We start from the raw sequence: 17,451 nt of genomic DNA on the forward strand, positions 1-17,451 counted from the left end.
TCAGCCAACTATGGCCTGTGGGACAAATCTGGCCTTCTACCTCTTTTTGCAAATAAAGTTTTATCGGAACACAGCTATCTCCGTTCATTTACTTTTGCACATGGCTGTTTTCTGGCTCTCACAGTAGACTCGAGTAGTCGCGACAGACACCATCCAGCCCTTGAAGGCTAAAATGCCTACAATCTGGCCCTTTTCAGAAAAAAGTTGCCAACCCCTAACCTAAATTATTAAACAGGACCCCCAGGGCACACACACTCCTACCATGAGAATGTTGGCCAAAATGAATTTTCTTCCGGGCTTTTAACATCACGATGTAGTGTTACATTTCAGTGCAAGTTACAATACAAAGAATTTTACCTTGCCTTGTCAGTGTGTGATTTGGGATAGATATGTGTGGTACTTTCTAAGCGTCCCCATTGGACAACAATGCGGCAGTCGGCTTCCCACGGCTGAGGTTGTGTGAAGGCTGTCACATCATGACAAGCATTTATTTCGATGCTAATGCTAACCACACCCTCCTTCACAACACGTTCTCTTAACTGTGAAAATAAAAAGCATTCGCTTTCACCAAGATTTCTTTAAGATACCAAAGTATAAGTCTCAGGAGAGCCAAATGATATTTCTAATCCAACCCTCTTGCTTTACAGAAAAGGAAACAGACCCAGTTAGATGATTTGTCTCACAGCTGAGAGCTGGACAGGAGCTGATTCAAGCTTTTCCCTCAAACACGTGCTAATTTCATCACTCGGTCTTAAAGCAGAGATCTTTTCGTTAAAGAAACACCTCTAGAGAATCGCAGGCTCACATGGTATTAGACTGAAAAATACAGAGTAAATATAAAGTAGTATTTTGCGTATTAAATTAAGCGAGCGAAACACCTCCCAGCCCTTTTGCTTCTAGCCCCAGTAGAGTCTTTATGCGATGAAAAATGTTACCTGCAGAATTCAAGGGCTGAGCCGATGCCCTTTCGCTAACGTCACGTCTACAAATGTCTAACGTGATACGACAACACGTGTCAAGCAGCTGCAAACCAAAGGGGAACATCCACTGCCGAGCTGGAAGATAAAAACTGTGAAACTGAAAACAGTGTTTACCTCCATCTGCAAAGCTTCAGCCAGTCCCCTGATGGCAAACTTGGACGAAGAGTAGGCCGTAAAACCGAATAATCCCAGCTGTCCTGCCTGGGACGAGACAAAGACTATCCGGCCGACACGACGCTCCTTCATGGTGGTGATCACTGCTCGGCTGGGGTACACGCTGCCCAGGTAGTTGACGCTCATTAGTCTCTGCCGGGAACAAAGGGCCACGTGAGGAGAGAGCAAGGTCAGAGCCTCAGGGCTGCGCTCCACGGCAGTTGTCTGCTCTCCGGATCCGAGGGCCAGTGGAGCCCAAGTGACTGGGAGCCCAAGGGATGTGTCGAGGGAATGAACGATGCAGTGATGCTGTAAATGAGCCCCGGTGCCCATGACCTGCCCTCTCAAGCCTACGTCAGTCTAGTCTCTTATTCTCCTCGTGACGGCAGTGAGGTCTTCACTGAAAACCGGTCAGGATTAGTCTTCTCCTTATCCAAAGTATGCTGTGTACTGCAAGCAATACGTTCCGAAAAACAGTTTTAGGAAAAAGCCCCCCAAGGATCTCTGGCCCTGTTAGTTCTAAGCTACGGAAACATCACAAAGAGACTAGGACGTGGTTAACGGCAAGGACTGTGGTTACTACCTATTTGATGACGAACAAGAGAGTCAGGCACTACTTATCTCTGCAGCTGAACAGAGGGCTAGTGCAGGTACTAGCCACAGGGTTGTTGCAAGCATTGAAAGAGGAAACACAAGTCAAGGCATAGCCTCTGACCCACCGTCACGTGCTCGGTCAGCGTTGGCTCTTGTATCATGATGGGTAAGAACTTACGTAGGTACCGAGAATGTATCTTCCTTTCATCCTGGCAACTCTCAAAAACCTTACATTTTAACTTGGAAATCTAAAAGTGCTGGCATTAAATTGTTTCTATATTAAGGGGCACCTGGGTGGCTCAGTTGGTTAAGAGGCTGACCCTTGATTTCGGCTCAGGTCATGGTCTCATTTCATGAGATCGAGCCCCGTGTCAGACTCTGTGATGACAGAGTGGAGCCTGCTTGGGATCTTCTCTCTCCCTCTCTCTCTGCCCCTCCCCTGCTCGTGCATGGGTGCTCTCTCTCTCTCTCAAGATAAATAAAATATTAAGAAATGTTTCTATATTTAAAGTCCTGTAAAAATACTAGATCTATCACCATGTGAAACCAAACACTTCATTGTATACTATATTTACACTGTGACTGTAACTAATTCAAATATTACACAAAAGTACACGTGCATAGGTGCAAAACCAAGGAACTCCAGAACACTGTAAATGATTGTGTTAGGATGCTGGGATTCCCACTTTTCCCAAAATGTCTTTTAATATCATTATATTGTCTTGATAACAAAAATGCTCTTAAAAAGCACCCCGAAAAGATGGCACACTAAACCCAAGTGTTCACTTCAGCTCCCTTCTAGAGACCTAACTAAAATCTCAATAAAAAGATAAATTTTTGTAAAGGCAAGAACCCACAGAGCACAGACAACAGGAAAGAAAATAACATTTTGGAAGCTGAAAATCAGCATGGCGAGTGATAACAAATGTAGTGGAAAGCTGAATGCTAGAAGCAAGGAGCAGAGAAACTGGGGGCGCCTGGGTGACTCAGTTGGTTAAGCATCTGACTTTGGCTCAGGTCATGATCTCGCAGCTTGTGAGTTCAAGTCCCACGTCAGGCTCTGGGCTGACAGCTCAGAGCCTGGGGCCTGCTTTGGACTCTGTGTCTCCCTCTCTCTCTGCCCCTCCCCCTTTGTGCTCTGTCTCTCTCTTTCTCTCAAAAATTAAAAATATATATATATATATATATACACGTACATACATACATACATATAAGAGCAAATTAAACCAAAAGCATGCAGAAAAAAATATTAAAAATAAAAGAAGGAAATAAATGAAACAGAAAACAGAAAAAATAAATGAAATAGAAAATAGAAAATTAACAAAACCTAAAGCTGGTTATTAAGAAGATTAATAAAACTGAAAAATCTCTAGCCATGCTGGTCAAGAAAGATAAAGGACACAAATTATCAATCTCAAGAATGAGGGGGATGACATCACTACAAACTCTAAGTTTATTTATCTATTTTGAGAGGCCAGGGAGGGACAGACAGAGGGAGAGAGAGAACCCCAAGTAGGCTCTGTACTACCAGCACAGAGCCCAATGTGGGGCTCAAACCCATGAACTACGAGATCATGACCTGAGCTAAAATGAAAAGTCAGGTGCTTATCTATAGATATTAAAAGGACAATAACGGAATATGATGAATAACTCTGTGCCAATCAATTCAATGACTTAGATGAAATGGACCAATTCCTTGAAAGACACAAGCTACCAAAGTCACTCAAAAGAAATAGATAAGAAGATATAGATGTAGCCCTACATTTATTAAAGAAATTGAATTAAAGTTAGAAATCTTCCCACAAAGAAAACCTTAGGCTTCTGTGGTAAATTCTACCAAACATTTAAAGAAGGTTAATATCAATCCTACACAAATTCTTCCAGAAAAGTGAATAGGCAGGAATACTCCCCCACTTATGCTAAGAGGTCAGCAATACTTTTACAAAAAAATCAGAAAAAAACTACAACTGGGTCTACCCCAGGAATGCAAGCTGGTTTAACATGGGAAATTAATCAGTGTAATTCACCATATTAACAAACTAAAAACAGAATTCTGTGATCCTCCCAATAGATGCAGAAAAAACACCTGCCAAAATTCAACCTCCATTCCTTATAAATACTCTCAGCAAGCTAGGAATAGAAAAGAACTTTCTCAACTTGATAAAAGACATCTACCAAAACAAAGCAACACAGAACTACAGAAAACATCATACTTAATGATTAAAAAACAAAACAAAACAAAAGTTTTCTCCCAAGATCAGGAACACCACAAGTATGTCTGCTCTCACAACTTCTATTCTGTACTGGATGTTCTAGCCGTACAATAAGGGTATCCAGATGGGAACAGAAAAAGTAAAATTGTTGCAGATGACATGGTCTTGAACGAAGAAACTCCGGTGAGCACTAGAATCAATAACTGACTTTAGCAAGACTGCAAGATCAATACATAAATATCAATTGGATTTCTCTACGTTCGTTCACAATGAACACTCAGAAACTGACATGAAAAATGCCATTTACACTAACATCAAAAAACAGGAAATGCTGAAAAACGATGTGTAAGACCCATACATTGAAACCTACAAAACACTGCTGAGACGCAAAAGAAAATGTAAATAAATGGGAGACATAGACTATGTTCACAGGTTAGAAGACTCGGTTATTGTTACAATGTCAATTATCCCCATGTGGCTCTACAGACTCAATGTAACCCCAATCAAAAGCTGACAATAATTATCCTTAAAATCCACAGGTAGATAAAACAAAATATAGTTCCAAGGATCCACAAAGAAAACCATTAAAAAGGAAAATTAAGAGAAGTTCCCCGGGACCACCGCCAGTTTCGGTGATTCACAGACAACCCCACGGAACTCTGCCCCTGATCATACCCGTGACTAAGATTTGTGACAGTGAATAGGCACAAAACAAAATCAGCAAGGGCAAAAGGCACCTGGGCCAAAGTCCAGAGGAACCAGGCAAATTTCCCAAAGTCCTCTCCCCGGGGAATCATACAGCACGTGCTGAGACCCCCCCCCCCCCCCCCCCAGCGATGAGTTCTATCCTGTGCAGGCAACTTCTGTGCCTGAGAACCCTGTGGGCCTCAGTAAAGCTAAAACCAACCAAGCAAACAAACAAATCATCAAAACAAAACAAAACAATCAAATAAAAAAAAAATGAAAGCGAATTGATTTTAAATAGAAATGAACTCTTATCTTCAGAAAATGCATCAAGCCTGGCAGTGGGCGTTCCAACAGGACTTACCCACGATGAGCACACATCCAGATGTGACCACGACACGGCAAGGGACGGAGACGGAGAAGGGGGACAGCCGAGGGGCAGATACCGGCCTGGGAGGGGGACGCTCCCCAGAGTACGTTGGCCTGCTGCCGGCATTCGGGGCAGCCGGGAAGAGGGCCCTTCTAGAGCGGGCCATGAACACGGGGTGGGGGGGGGTAGGCCTGGTCACCGATAGAGGCAACAGGCTTTGGGTTAACAGTCCTCTCTTTTTAAAAGTCTGGTTCTCGGGGCGCCTGGGTGGCTCAGTCGGTTAAGCATCCGACTTCGGCTCAGGTCATGATCTGGCGGTCCGTGAGTTTGAGCCCCGCGTCGGGCTCTGTGCTAACAGCTCGGAGCCTGGAGCCTGCTTCGGATTCTGTGTCTCCCTCTCTTTCTGTCCCTCCCCTGCTCATGCTCTGTCTCCCTCTGTCTCAAAAATACATAAAACGTTAAAAATAAATAAATAAATAAATAAATAAATAAATAAATAAAAGTCTGGTTCTCACTGGGCTGAGACTGCTTCCGACACCCGCTATCAGCTGCCCACGCCACCCCCCCAACCGTGTGCTGATCTCCGTCCCCCACCCCTCACTCCGAGGTTCCCCATCACCGCCCCCTGCCTCGACTACTTTCCCCCCTGATGCAGCAGGCAGAAAGCACCTCTAACAACCGAAACGCAGATCACACCACCACCCAGCTGACCTTAAGCCCCTTCAAAAGGTTTTGGACTAAAATCCAAACTCTCCGTGGTGGCCGTTAGGCCCCAGCGGTTCTGGCCCCTGCTCCACTCCACATCGCTCCAAGAGCTGACTCCCCACCCCTCTGCCCTGTAAAGGGCTCCTGGTCAGTTCCTTGAGTTCGCCCTCCGTGCTCAGTCAGGGTGGGTCTGTGGATTCCCCCTCCATTAGCCTCTCTCTCTCTCAATCTCTCTCTCTCTCTCTAACACACACACACACACTCTCATACATTCACTCACGCTCATACACACCTGACCCCTTTCTTGCTGGCCCCCTCAGCACGTCACACCGAGACGAATACGACCACTGGTTTCCCCAACTGATTCTTTATCCAGCTGTTGAAATCATCTTCAAAACCCCCCTTTGATTACTTACGGTAAAGGCGTGCAGGTCAAGACAACTGCCTTATTTAGGCCGAGTGGATAAAGGAGCCTTAACACACTCCAGCCCCAGATCAGGTGCCCTCTGCTTACAGCTACGTCTGGACTCTCCTCTGACTGGACTTTGTATCACACAGGCCACACGCCTTCCCACAGGCCACCAGAAGCAAGGCATCTCAACTACTAGGCCCGCAGTCTCCTTCTCCACAGAAGGGGGATGGCATTTACCTTCGAGGGGTAAAGCGTTCAAAATCCACTACAGCAGTAAAGGCTAATGGAACGTGAAGAAAAAGACAGGTGATAGGACGTCAACTAAAAACCTGTTTTGAAATTTTTTTTAATGTTTATTTATTTTTGAGGGGCAGGGGAGGGACAGAGAGAGAGAGGGAGACACAGAATCCGAAGCAGGCTCCGGGCTCTGAGCTGTCAGCACAAAGTCGGACTCAGGGTTCGAACCCACAAACCGGGAGATCACAAGCTGAGCCAAAGTCAGACAATTAACTGACTCAGCCACCCAGGCGCCCCTAAAAGACTGTCTTGTACTTAAGAAAGATTTCAAAACTGATGTCCATTTATTTAGAGCTGACATAGATTACTAAGAGAAGTTCCCTGGAAAACTTGTTTAAAAGTATAAACAGAAACATGATGCATGGTCTTTTCGTCTTGATTTCAGAACTCAAAAGGGTCTGCTCATGAGCTTTTTTGGCTTACCAAACCCTGACGCTTGAGATGAAAACCCAGCAGCCCTTGGCTTGCAGAGACCTCTCTTAAAGGGAGTAGCTCGGTGAGTCGTCACAGTGATGTGTGTCCGCTTGGAGGGGTCACCCCCGTGTTACAGCTCGGGAAGCCACGGTCCAGAGGCCCGTCTGAACTCTTAACGCTGGATGGTCACGGCGCTGGAACCAAAACCTTGTCGAACCCTCCCCTCACCTTCTAAAACTTCTATTAATCCTGAATGCATTTTATCTATGCCGTCGGTAAAGCCTTCGCCTGTGGCCCCGTTCTTCTAGCATATGGCCTACTCAACCAGCGAAAAACACAAATGTCTACTTACTTCAAAAGTGCTAACTTCAAGGTCTTCAAATTTTCCCGAAAGCGACATTCCTGCACAGTTCACAAGCATGTCTACTGGGCCCAGTTTTTCCTGTGCCTGGAAAAATTTATGAGAGCAGGCAATAAGAAAGAGAAGAATCACGTCGTAGCAGATCAATGCCAATAAATACAATCTATAAAACCATCAAGCCTACAGAGATGATTTAACAGCTCCACACTGCACACTAAAACAGTAAGAACCAATCGAAAGGCAAGTGAATTCTTTCCGGTTAACCCGGCCCCTTACTTGTTTTATGACATTCTCTACTTGGCTGTAGTCTTGAGATACGTCAACTGATATACAAAGCACCACCTGTTAGAAAGAGGACACAGAAATGATCAAAGCCATGCAGGTGTCTAAAACTATTTTTTAAAGAATTTTTTTAAAGTAAAGGCAATTGTCTCCAATAACTAGGGAGTCTAGTTTTCTATGCACAGATTGTAGTGTCAGAAATCCGCTGATGGTGCAACAGGAGAGCTTAATTTTCTGGGCCATTTTCACAAAAAACTCTTGCACAAACTCAAAAACATGTGTTAAGAAATGTCGGCCAAAGTACAGATTTTTAGGCACAAAATAAGTAAGTTCTGGGAATCTCACGTACGGTGTGGTGACTCCTGTTCCGAACACCACATTGTCTGCTTGAGACCGGCTAAGAGAGTGGATCTTCCGTGTTCTCAACTCACATAGTCACACACACACAATAACTATGTGAGGTGATGGATGTGTCAGCCAGCTTGAGGCAGTAAACATTTCACAGCGTAAATGTGTATCAAATCATCACGTGATACACCTTAAATACATTTGGTTTTTGTCAATTATACCTCAGTAAAGCCGGAAACAGAAAGGAAACGAAATGTAAAAAGCTCCTCTTGGAATGCCACTGATCTATAGTGACAGAAAGCAGGTCTGAGATCACCTGCAGCCAGATGTGGAGAGAGGCCCGGACAGCAAAGAGGCAAAGGGAACCCTAGAGATAGGGACACGTTCTGTGTCCATTTCAGTGGTGGTTTCACATGCGTATATATCTGTCAAAAGCCATCAAACTGTACTCTTTTTTATTTATTTTTAGTTTTTTGTTTTTTTGAGTAGGCTTCACATGCAGCATGGAGCCTAATGCAGGGCTTCAAACTCACACCCCTGAGATCAAGCCCTGAGCTGAGAGCCGACTAAGCCACCCAAGCGCGCCCTGTACCCCTTCGGTGGGTGTGGTTTACGGTACATCAATTACATCTCAGGTCGTTGAAAAGAAAACATAATTCACATGAAAAATAAACTGTACATAAATCGTATCTCAAGTTAACACCTTAGGTTGTTAAAAATAAAAACAATAAATCTAATAAATAAGCTTACACAAAGACTCCGGTTGGAGCCACACCAGAGCTGTGACTGCCCTCCTGGGGTTCCTTATCGGCGGGCAGAATACAGAGATACGCACACCATACCTCCTCACCAAGGCCTGGGACCTCAGTTCGGGTCCCTCCTCAGAGGCTGAGCCAGGTGACTTTATCCTTCAAGGCCAAGGGTCGCTCTGGGCCTGTGGGAGCTTGTGACCCGCCACTCACAGATTCTCTAGACAAGGGGTCACCAAGGGAAACCCACCCAGAGCTCACCGAGGACAAACCTGGCCATGCCCAGAGGTTCACAGCCCAGAGAGATGGCAGGAAGAGGCCAGCCCGTGCTTACCACGGAAAACAATTAGTCTTTGGAAAGGAAGGAGGGAAGGAAGGGAAGAAGGAAAGGGGGGGAAAAAAGCACATATTTCAGTGCTTACTTACTTTGATAGAAATTTGTAAAACAGCAGTTAAGAATACTAATGGGTACCGACAATGAGCTATTGTTTTAGTTTCCCTTTTTGGATAATGTGTTCAAAGCCAGAGCTTAGCCTCTGACATAGGAATGTTCTACGTTCCAAGGGGGGTCACCGAGAGAAGCAGAAAGGCATTTCTTGACTTCTCGGTATTTCCATGAGTTCTCTCTGTTGACACTGGCCGCCACGCCAAGGGGCAGACAGAACGAGGGCACAGACGCGTCACCACGTGCACCCACATGCAGCTGCGGGCCCAAGGCGGGCGGCCCCTTCGTTCACTGGCTGAGCAGAACCTGGGGAGCCTGCAGTGGCCTCACCTTCAAGCAAAGGGATCAGAAGCTGGTGACGCCAAAGATCCCTTCTAGCTCTAGGAAGACACAACGTGAAGAATAAAGCCACGACATGAAAGGGCACCACCTTAGAATCTGCTGCACCAGGCGGCAAGTCTTATTTGATGCAGGAAGGAACCCTATCCAGATGATCTAAATTCCTAAGAAAAGGAAACACAAATGTAACCGAGAATACTCCAGAAGAGTTGCCCTTGGGTTTTATATCCCTATAATCACGGGATTTTTACACAAGTCTTTTTATACAGTATTAGATCATTTACTATAAATAGAAGCTATGCCACAGGCCAGCAAAATTTCAGGGAAAAAAAGGGTCAACAAATCACCAGGAAAAGAGCATCCACTCCACGGGCACTGCTCACGCTAAGCCATACAACAAACCCACTCTGTGCCAGCAGGAGGACGGAGCTGCCTCGTGCCACCCCGGCCCTGACGATCTTCCCTTCCCTGATGTACATGTCAGGAACCCGTCACATGCCCTAAAGCCTTCTGACAGACGAAGTGGGGGCAGGAGCCACGGAGAAAAAGTCCGGGGCACAGAGACGGTGCTGACCGCGGGCCTGGCCTCCAGCCGGGAGCATTCAAGCTCCTTGGTTTTAGAGGATATTTCTTCCTCTATCAGAATTTACACGAATACGAAAACCAAACAAAACAAAAACAGGAAGCTTTGCGAAGCTGCCTGCTTTCCATGTTCACAGGCACGATCGGAGGCCACAGGAGTAGAGAAAATCTCACCTATGTGCACAAGGAGGCGTGCGTGACAATTTCCACCTGCAGCACAGAGTACCAGAGCCAAAGACATGCAACCTGCACAGGGAACTAAACGCACCGTGGGGCGCCCGAGACCGCGCCACGGCCGTGAAAACAATGAGGCTGATTTATTTTTATTGACACGGAGAGGTCTCTAACATATTTTGGAGGGGGAAAAAGAGGCGGTCAAAACTACAGTGAAATACCATCTAATACCCATCTGAGAGGCAAAAACTAGAGAGCGTGCCAGGACCAAGCGCTGGCAAGGATGCAAACAACGAGAACCACCGGGCATTGCTGGTGGGCGAAGCTGCTGAAATGCACACGCACGCCGTTAGTCCACGATGCCATTTCCCGGCACGGTCCACTCTTGGGCAAGCACACAGAGACATGGAGAAAAACTTTAGTAATGGCAAGAAATAAAACTAACCAAAAAACTGGAAATGAAATAGCTACCACCAGCAGAACTGATGAACAAAAGGCAGTGTACATATTTTTAGGAAAATGCTGCAGAGCGGTAAAAAAAAAAAAAAAAATGAGTGGACTACTGCTTTATGTGGCCACATGGAGGAAATTTGAAAAAACAGTATCTAGTGAAGAAATCAAGTTGCACAAAAATGCATACAGAATGATGTCCTCCAAATCTAACAGAGACAGAAAGTAGACCAGTGATTGCCCAGGGCGGGGGTGGGGAGAGCGGGCTGGGAGAAGTGGGGAGTGACTAGGTGCGGACTTCACGGGATGATGAGAAAGTTCTAAAATTGACTCTCATGACGTTTGTGCAACTCTGTGGATACGCTAAACACCACTGAATTGTACACTTTAAATCGGTGAATTGAATGGCAAGTGAATTGTGCTTTAATAAGGCTGACAAAAAAATAAGAGCGATGCCATAAAATTCAAAACGAAGAGAAGTAAACAGTATACTATTTAGGGTCACGTGCACATACAGTCAAATTAGGAAGAAAAGCGAAGGACTCATCACCACGAAAGTCAGGTTGGGGGCTGCCTCTAGGAATGAGACCGGAGGATTCAGCTGATATGGGCTCACCAAAGGGGGGTTCAGGGGCCCCGATAAATCTCATTACTTAAGCTGGGTGGTGAGTGCAATATAACTTGTTGTCATGTTTTATACCGAAAGATACACACACACACCATTTTTATTTATCCAAAAATTCCATAGCCAAAAAAATGTTAACACTCCTTTCCTCTTAAGTGTTGGTATGAAGTTAACTTAAATAAATAATTGAAATAAAATCATTTTCTAGAAAAACGTTATTTAGTCATTTGTGAGTGTATGTCGAAGTCTGTAACGTTTTTTTTGTGATAACATGAAGACAATTCAAACAATTTGGCCTTTTTAAAAAACAGTCTGACAGGTATTTTAATAATAAAAAAAAAATCCTACATGCTTTCAATGAACCATTCTCAGTTGAAATAACCCTTTTTTCCCTCTATACAACTGTGTTGATTAGTACAGAAAATGCATCATGAAGAGTGATCATACCTGTTTATCATTAATAGAGTGCTTTTCAATTTCTTTCTTTGCCTGCAGCAGCTTGTCCTAAAAGCAAAAAAGAACAATTAGTTCTGCTGATTGTCTATTTGCCTGCTTGCTTGTTTACATGGAGTGAAAACGCAATTATTTGTGTGTTTATTAAATTCTAGAAAACACACGAGACGGCACCTATATTGCATAGCTATGGGCCACAGTCTACAAAAGACAGAAGCTATAAAACTACGACCAAGTGATAGAGAGGGTTTTAATTCACTGCAGAGAAAGATGACAGAAAAATAAATGAACTGCAAAATCCCAATTAACAACTTAATTGCTGATGGGCACCATATCAATTCTAATAAATGTTTTGATCTGACATTATTTAGTCGTGATATAAAACGGGAACAACCACATGGCCACGCAATGCTTCCCAAACTTAAGGGAACATGTGATTCCATGTCAAGAGTACTTTCATAAGCGACTGTCCACTATCTCCTTCCCCTACTATAAAAGCAAATATAGATAGGAAAAGTCACTTTTGAGACGGACTGAGAAAATCTAATTCTGGCTACTTTCAAAAATAATCTGAAAAGAAGCAAAGGTCCCCCCCAGTTGAGTAATTCTTCCAAGGTCTCCATTTTGCTTATTTTGCTCATTTCCAAGAAGACAGATTTATCAGGTTACAGTGTCTTAATGTGCTATAAAAGTTGTCACTTGAATACACCAGGACAGCTTGAGAAAAACAAAACGGCAGAGGAATCCTTTGGAAAGACACATGCGATTCCTAAACATGAACGTGTCTATAATGAAACAGTGCTGTTCTATTAATAAAGATACACACAACTTGCCTTTGTCCAAATTGGAATAAAGAATGACGTTAGAAAATAAAGAATTTCTGGATCCCAGGAGGCCCGTCTGCTCATTCATGCCTCGCAATGTGAGGACCACAGAAAGAGCTTGCGAGCACCTGAAACCCGGGCCCTCCTCTGTCTCCTTCTTATCTGTCTCGTGTCAAATATCAGCATTGCTTGAATCTCAGATAATGCCACTTTACTGAAGTTATGTTTTCACTCCCGCAAAGTGACTTCAACGCCAAAACAAATGCATGGTTAGGGACGTCAGGATACCCACGAAAGGTAGCAATTCTGCCCTTCTTGAGTTTAAGAAGAAATTATGAACATCAAAGCCTACTTCTGTGCCGTTGTTTAAACAGTTCCCCCAGAGGCTCTCCCTGGCAGCTGTGCACCCCCTCCCGAGCGGTCACCCTGCTGTGCCCTCCTGTGGCCTATGTGAAGCCAACACCCCCAGGCAGCCCATTCCTGCCTTGTTTCTTCTTTCCACAACCACGAGCCAAGCATGATGCCCAGCACAGAATAACGGCGGGGCACAACGCGGTCATGGTCACCTCCCCCCGCTCTCCCTGGAGCAAGAGGACCCCACAACTGTTCGTGTGAATACAGTGTGACTGCTTTGGCTGCGGAAACAACTTTGGCAAGAATAACAGACCCTGGGGGAAAAGCAGAGAAGAGAAGAGAAGAGAAGAGAAGAGAGAAGAGAGAAGAGAGAAGAGAGAAGAGAGAAGAGAGAAGAGAGAAGAGAGAAGAGAGAAGAGAGAAGAGAGAAGAGAGAAGAGAGAAGAGAGAAGAGAGAAGAGAGAAGAGAGAAGAGAGAAGAGAGAAGAGAGAAAAGAAAAGAAAAGAAAAGAAAAGAAAAGAAAAGAAAAGAAAAGAAAAGAAAAGAAAAGAAAAAACAGACTTCGTGTTGACTTGACACAGAAAAAACACACATTTTGCTAAACTGCTGGGGAGGAACAAGAGGCCCCCGAGGAGCCTGGATTTCACTAGAGATGTGCGTCATGTCATAAGCAAATTACGCAGAAACACCTGCACGTCCTCCCGGACTCGGGTATCAGCTCCGCGACCGGCTGGGCCGCCACCCGAGGGCAGGTGGGGGCCCAGCCCGGCTCCCCACGGCCAGAGACGTATGCCCCGGACGGTCTGTGGCCTCTCCCATCTCAATGTGCAGCGCCTCTGATGTTGCCTAACAGTTGTTCAAACTAAATAAATTATTTGTGGAACGGACCCAACTTCAACCAAAAAATCTTTTTGCCCTGAATGTGAGAAATAACCAATGGTTCAAAAATCACACCTTGATCCAGGGAGAGGAGCGATTCCTAGCGCAGGTGTGAACGCTGGGACATCTGCACAGCCCCTGACTAACCTAAAGCTGAAGAAGTAAGTTAGGAACAACACACCCAGGAGACTTACCTCATTTCGTGCCACCAGAGTTATAAACGCTCCTTGTTTATAGCACTCGATAGCAATACACTTCCCAATGCCGCTGGAGCCTCCTGTAACCTAGAAGCAAAAATAATAAAATCTTCTTGGCTCTTGAAATTTCCCTTCTGTGGGAGGTTCGTTTACACGGGGGGGCACTTGGGTGGCTCAGCTGGTTAAGCGTCCGAGTCTTGCTATTGGCTCAGGTCATGATCTCACAGTTGGTGAGTTCAAGCCCCACACGGGGCTCTGTGCTGACGCGCAGATCCTGCTTGGGATTCTCTCTTTCTCTCATTCTGTGTCCCTTCCCCACTTGCACACGCGCGCTCTCTCTCTCTCTCAAAATAAATAAACATTAAAAAACAAAACAAACAGGGGTGCCTGGGTGGCTCAGTCGGTTGGGCGTCTGACTTTGGCTCAGGTCACGATCTCCCAGTTTATGGGTTCAAGCCCTGCGTCGGGCTCTGACAGCTTGGGGCTGGGAGCCTGCTTTAGATTCTATTGTCTCCCTTTCTCTCTGTCCCTCCCCTATTCACACTCTCTCTCTCTCTCTCTCTCTCTCTCTCTCAAAAATAAATAAATAAATAAATAAAACATTAAAAAAATTAAAGAACAAACAAAACAACTACGATGGGCTCTAAAACCCAATCTACAAGAACGAGATTTTTAAAATTTTTCCAACGTTTACGTATTTTTGAGAGACAGAGTGCGAGTGAACCAGATTTTCAGCTACTGTAGTTTCTACATCCTGGGGTGAATGAATGAAGTAAGTACAAACATGAAAGATTTTGCTGTCCACGGGCCCTGCTGCTTTGACTGTTTCTGGTACTGAATTATAAATTGCCCACCCATGTTTTTCTGAGTTCACTGGAGGGCAAGTGCCCTGTACATCAAGCTAATAAATAATACATTAATCTACCTCTGGGTCCAAATCCAAATGAATCCTATTTCCTTACTTACATATCTTCTATATGACAATCTCCACAAGAGACAAAAAGAATGGCCACCAACTTAGCTCTTCTGAGATTTTATGAGACTGTTTACTATAAAAGTAATATATGATCACATGGAAATATTGAAAAGTAAAGTTTTTCTTCTTGGGCTATTCTGCCCCTCACATTCTATAGCTCAGCCCTACTGACTGTTTTGTTTTTTTAAAATTTTTTTTTCAACGTTTATTTATTTTGGGGACAGAGAGAGACAGAGCATGAACGAGGGAGGGGCAGAGAGAGAGGGAGACACAGAATCGGAAACAGGCTCCAGGCTCTGAGCCATCAGCCCAGAGCCCGACGCGGGGCTCGAACTCACGGACCGCGAGATCGTGACCTGGCTGAAGTCGGACGCTTAACCAACTGCGCCACCCAGGCGCCCCCCTACTGACTGTTTTGAGTTCCATGCTCCCTCCAACCCCAGGATCTTTGCACGTTCTATTTCCCAGCCAGGAATGTTCTTCCCCTCCTTTTCACCTAGCTGGCACCCCACTCACCCATTAAATCTCAGCTCACACATCACTTCCTCAGCAAAACCTTCACTCACCGCCCCTTCCCCAACCTCAATCCACTTTTCAGCACTACATTCTTTGTCCTTCACTCAATGGCGCTCACATAATCAAACAGCCATGCGTGTATTTGTGCGATTATTTGATTCACAATCATCTCTCCTATCACAGCCTCCTAAACGCCACAAAAATACCAACTCTAGTTCTGCTCCCCACTATATTCCTAGCACTTAGCACAGTGCCCCGCCTATAGGAAGGACTCGATATGTATTTAGCTCAGTAAGACAAATGCAACGCTATCGTCCTAGTCATTTTTACGACGCAAATTATACAACATGGTCAAGAGAGTGGGGGGCCCGGGGTTGTCTGGTGAAGGAAGTGGAGAAGTATCAGAGGGGCACCTGTCCTTACATGGTATCACATCCTAAGATACATATCTATATAGAGAGATATATCTTATAACATATATCTATATATAGATAGATATCTTATGCCCAAAAAACTAAAAGGCTTCATAATATTACATTAAGGAGCTGTATTAAAACTTAATTGACCATTTCCCTCTACCGGACATTTGGATTATTTCAAATATTTTACTGCCAGCTATGTATCATGCTGTAATGAACATCTCTGGCCCCATCTCAATGACTTTAAAACCATCGTGAAGTCACTCCTACCCAATGTACCAATCTCTTGGGGGCTTAGGCTCCCCAACTTCTCTTTAGCCTCAAGTCCTCACTATGGAAGAGATTTCCTTGACAGATAATTAACTAATTATCTACAGAAGGCTACTGTAAAAATCTACCTGTTGCCCCAACTAACAGTGGCCCCTGAGGAGCTCTTGGCTGCTGAGATATCTCACGGTGGCTTTGCCTGACGAACTTCCACCAGACATTCCATTTCCGTAGCAACTGACAGGACCCCAGCTGCCGTATGATGGGACTGCTGCCACCTCGATGTCCCTCCACCCTACAACCCCCACATACCTACCGGTCCAAATCCTACCCACCCTGCAGAGGCCAGTTCCAATGTCCTCTCCTCCAAGAAGCTTTCCTGCCACCCAGTCCTGTCCTTCCTTTACCTGTCACTTTCTACTTTGTGCACGTGTCTTAGCTCCCTCACCTGACTATAAGCTCCTTGAGGATGAGCACCGAGTCCAATTTATCTCCCTCACTGCGAGCACAGAACCTGGCATAAACAGTTGCTAAATTAGCACTCGGCCTACATTAATTTGCAAAGTGGTGCACGGTACCATTTCTCTGAAGAATACCATGCCCCAAAAAGTTGTAAGTAAAGTGTCCCTGTTTGTTATTCAATAAATTAACGGAAGTTGAAGTTAGGAGGTTGATGAGAAAATGTATATGCTCTAAAGTGCTATTGGTATTGCCGCCCTTCCAGACTGCGAGAGGTAAGCTAGCTGTGCACATTTACTGCATAGCCAAGACCGGCTCAGCGTGATCACTTGTAAGTTTTTTCCACAACAGCAAGGTTAAGACACAGTCCTTGGGTCAGAGCTCATGGGAAACGAACCTTCTAATCAAGCTAATTCTTCAAAGGCATCTAACAACAGACATAAACCAAGTCTAGGCTATGTTACGCTGAGTGGCACAAGAAAATAGAAGAGATTTTCCTACGGGCTGAGAAAAGTGGGACATACGGATTGAGGTGCCTGACAATTGGTAAACTGAGTCCAGATGTGGGTCACTAAAGATAATAGTTTAATTTCTTTTCCTTAGCACTGCCTCTTACTGTTCAATGCAAAATATTGTTTAAATATTACTATCTCTTGGGGCGCCTGGGTGGCTCAGTTGGTTGAGCATCTGACTTCAGCTCAGGTCATGATCTCGCAGTTTGTGAGTTCGAGCCCCGCATCAGGCTCTGTGCTGACAATTCAGAGCCTGGAGCCTGCTTCCGAGTCTGTGTCTCCATCTCTCTCTGCCGCTCCCCTGCTCATTCTCTGCCTCTCTCTCTGTCAAAAATAAATAAACTTTTAAAAACAAATAAATATTACTATCTCTTTAATCACATCCTGCAACTCTTACTGAGGGCAAGAACCGCTCCC

At 44.9% G+C, this 17,451-nt stretch overlaps 1 protein-coding gene across 3 annotated transcripts in view; it reads right to left on the reverse strand.

The window, feature by feature from the left end:
• Positions 1-17,451, reverse strand: part of KDSR (3-ketodihydrosphingosine reductase) — a 39,775-nt gene that overhangs the window by 20,206 nt on the left and 2,118 nt on the right. For 2 of the 3 annotated variants that reach the window (XM_043559037.1, XM_043559036.1), the window contains exons 2-6: positions 13,883-13,972; positions 11,625-11,681; positions 7,460-7,525; positions 7,175-7,270; positions 1,095-1,286 (exon numbers count right to left, since the gene is read on the reverse strand). In XM_043559037.1, coding sequence (XP_043414972.1) covers positions 1,095-1,286; positions 7,175-7,270; positions 7,460-7,525; positions 11,625-11,681; positions 13,883-13,972 — 501 coding nt within the window. Of the gene's footprint in view, positions 1-1,094; positions 1,287-6,115; positions 6,391-7,174; positions 7,271-7,459; positions 7,526-11,624; positions 11,682-13,882; positions 13,973-17,451 lie in introns of those variants that run through there. The other variant, XM_043559038.1, reaches the window with a different exon arrangement.

Source organism: Prionailurus bengalensis, chromosome D3 (genome assembly GCF_016509475.1).
Source record: "Prionailurus bengalensis isolate Pbe53 chromosome D3, Fcat_Pben_1.1_paternal_pri, whole genome shotgun sequence".
In the NCBI taxonomy this organism is placed as follows: domain Eukaryota; kingdom Metazoa; phylum Chordata; class Mammalia; order Carnivora; family Felidae; genus Prionailurus; species Prionailurus bengalensis.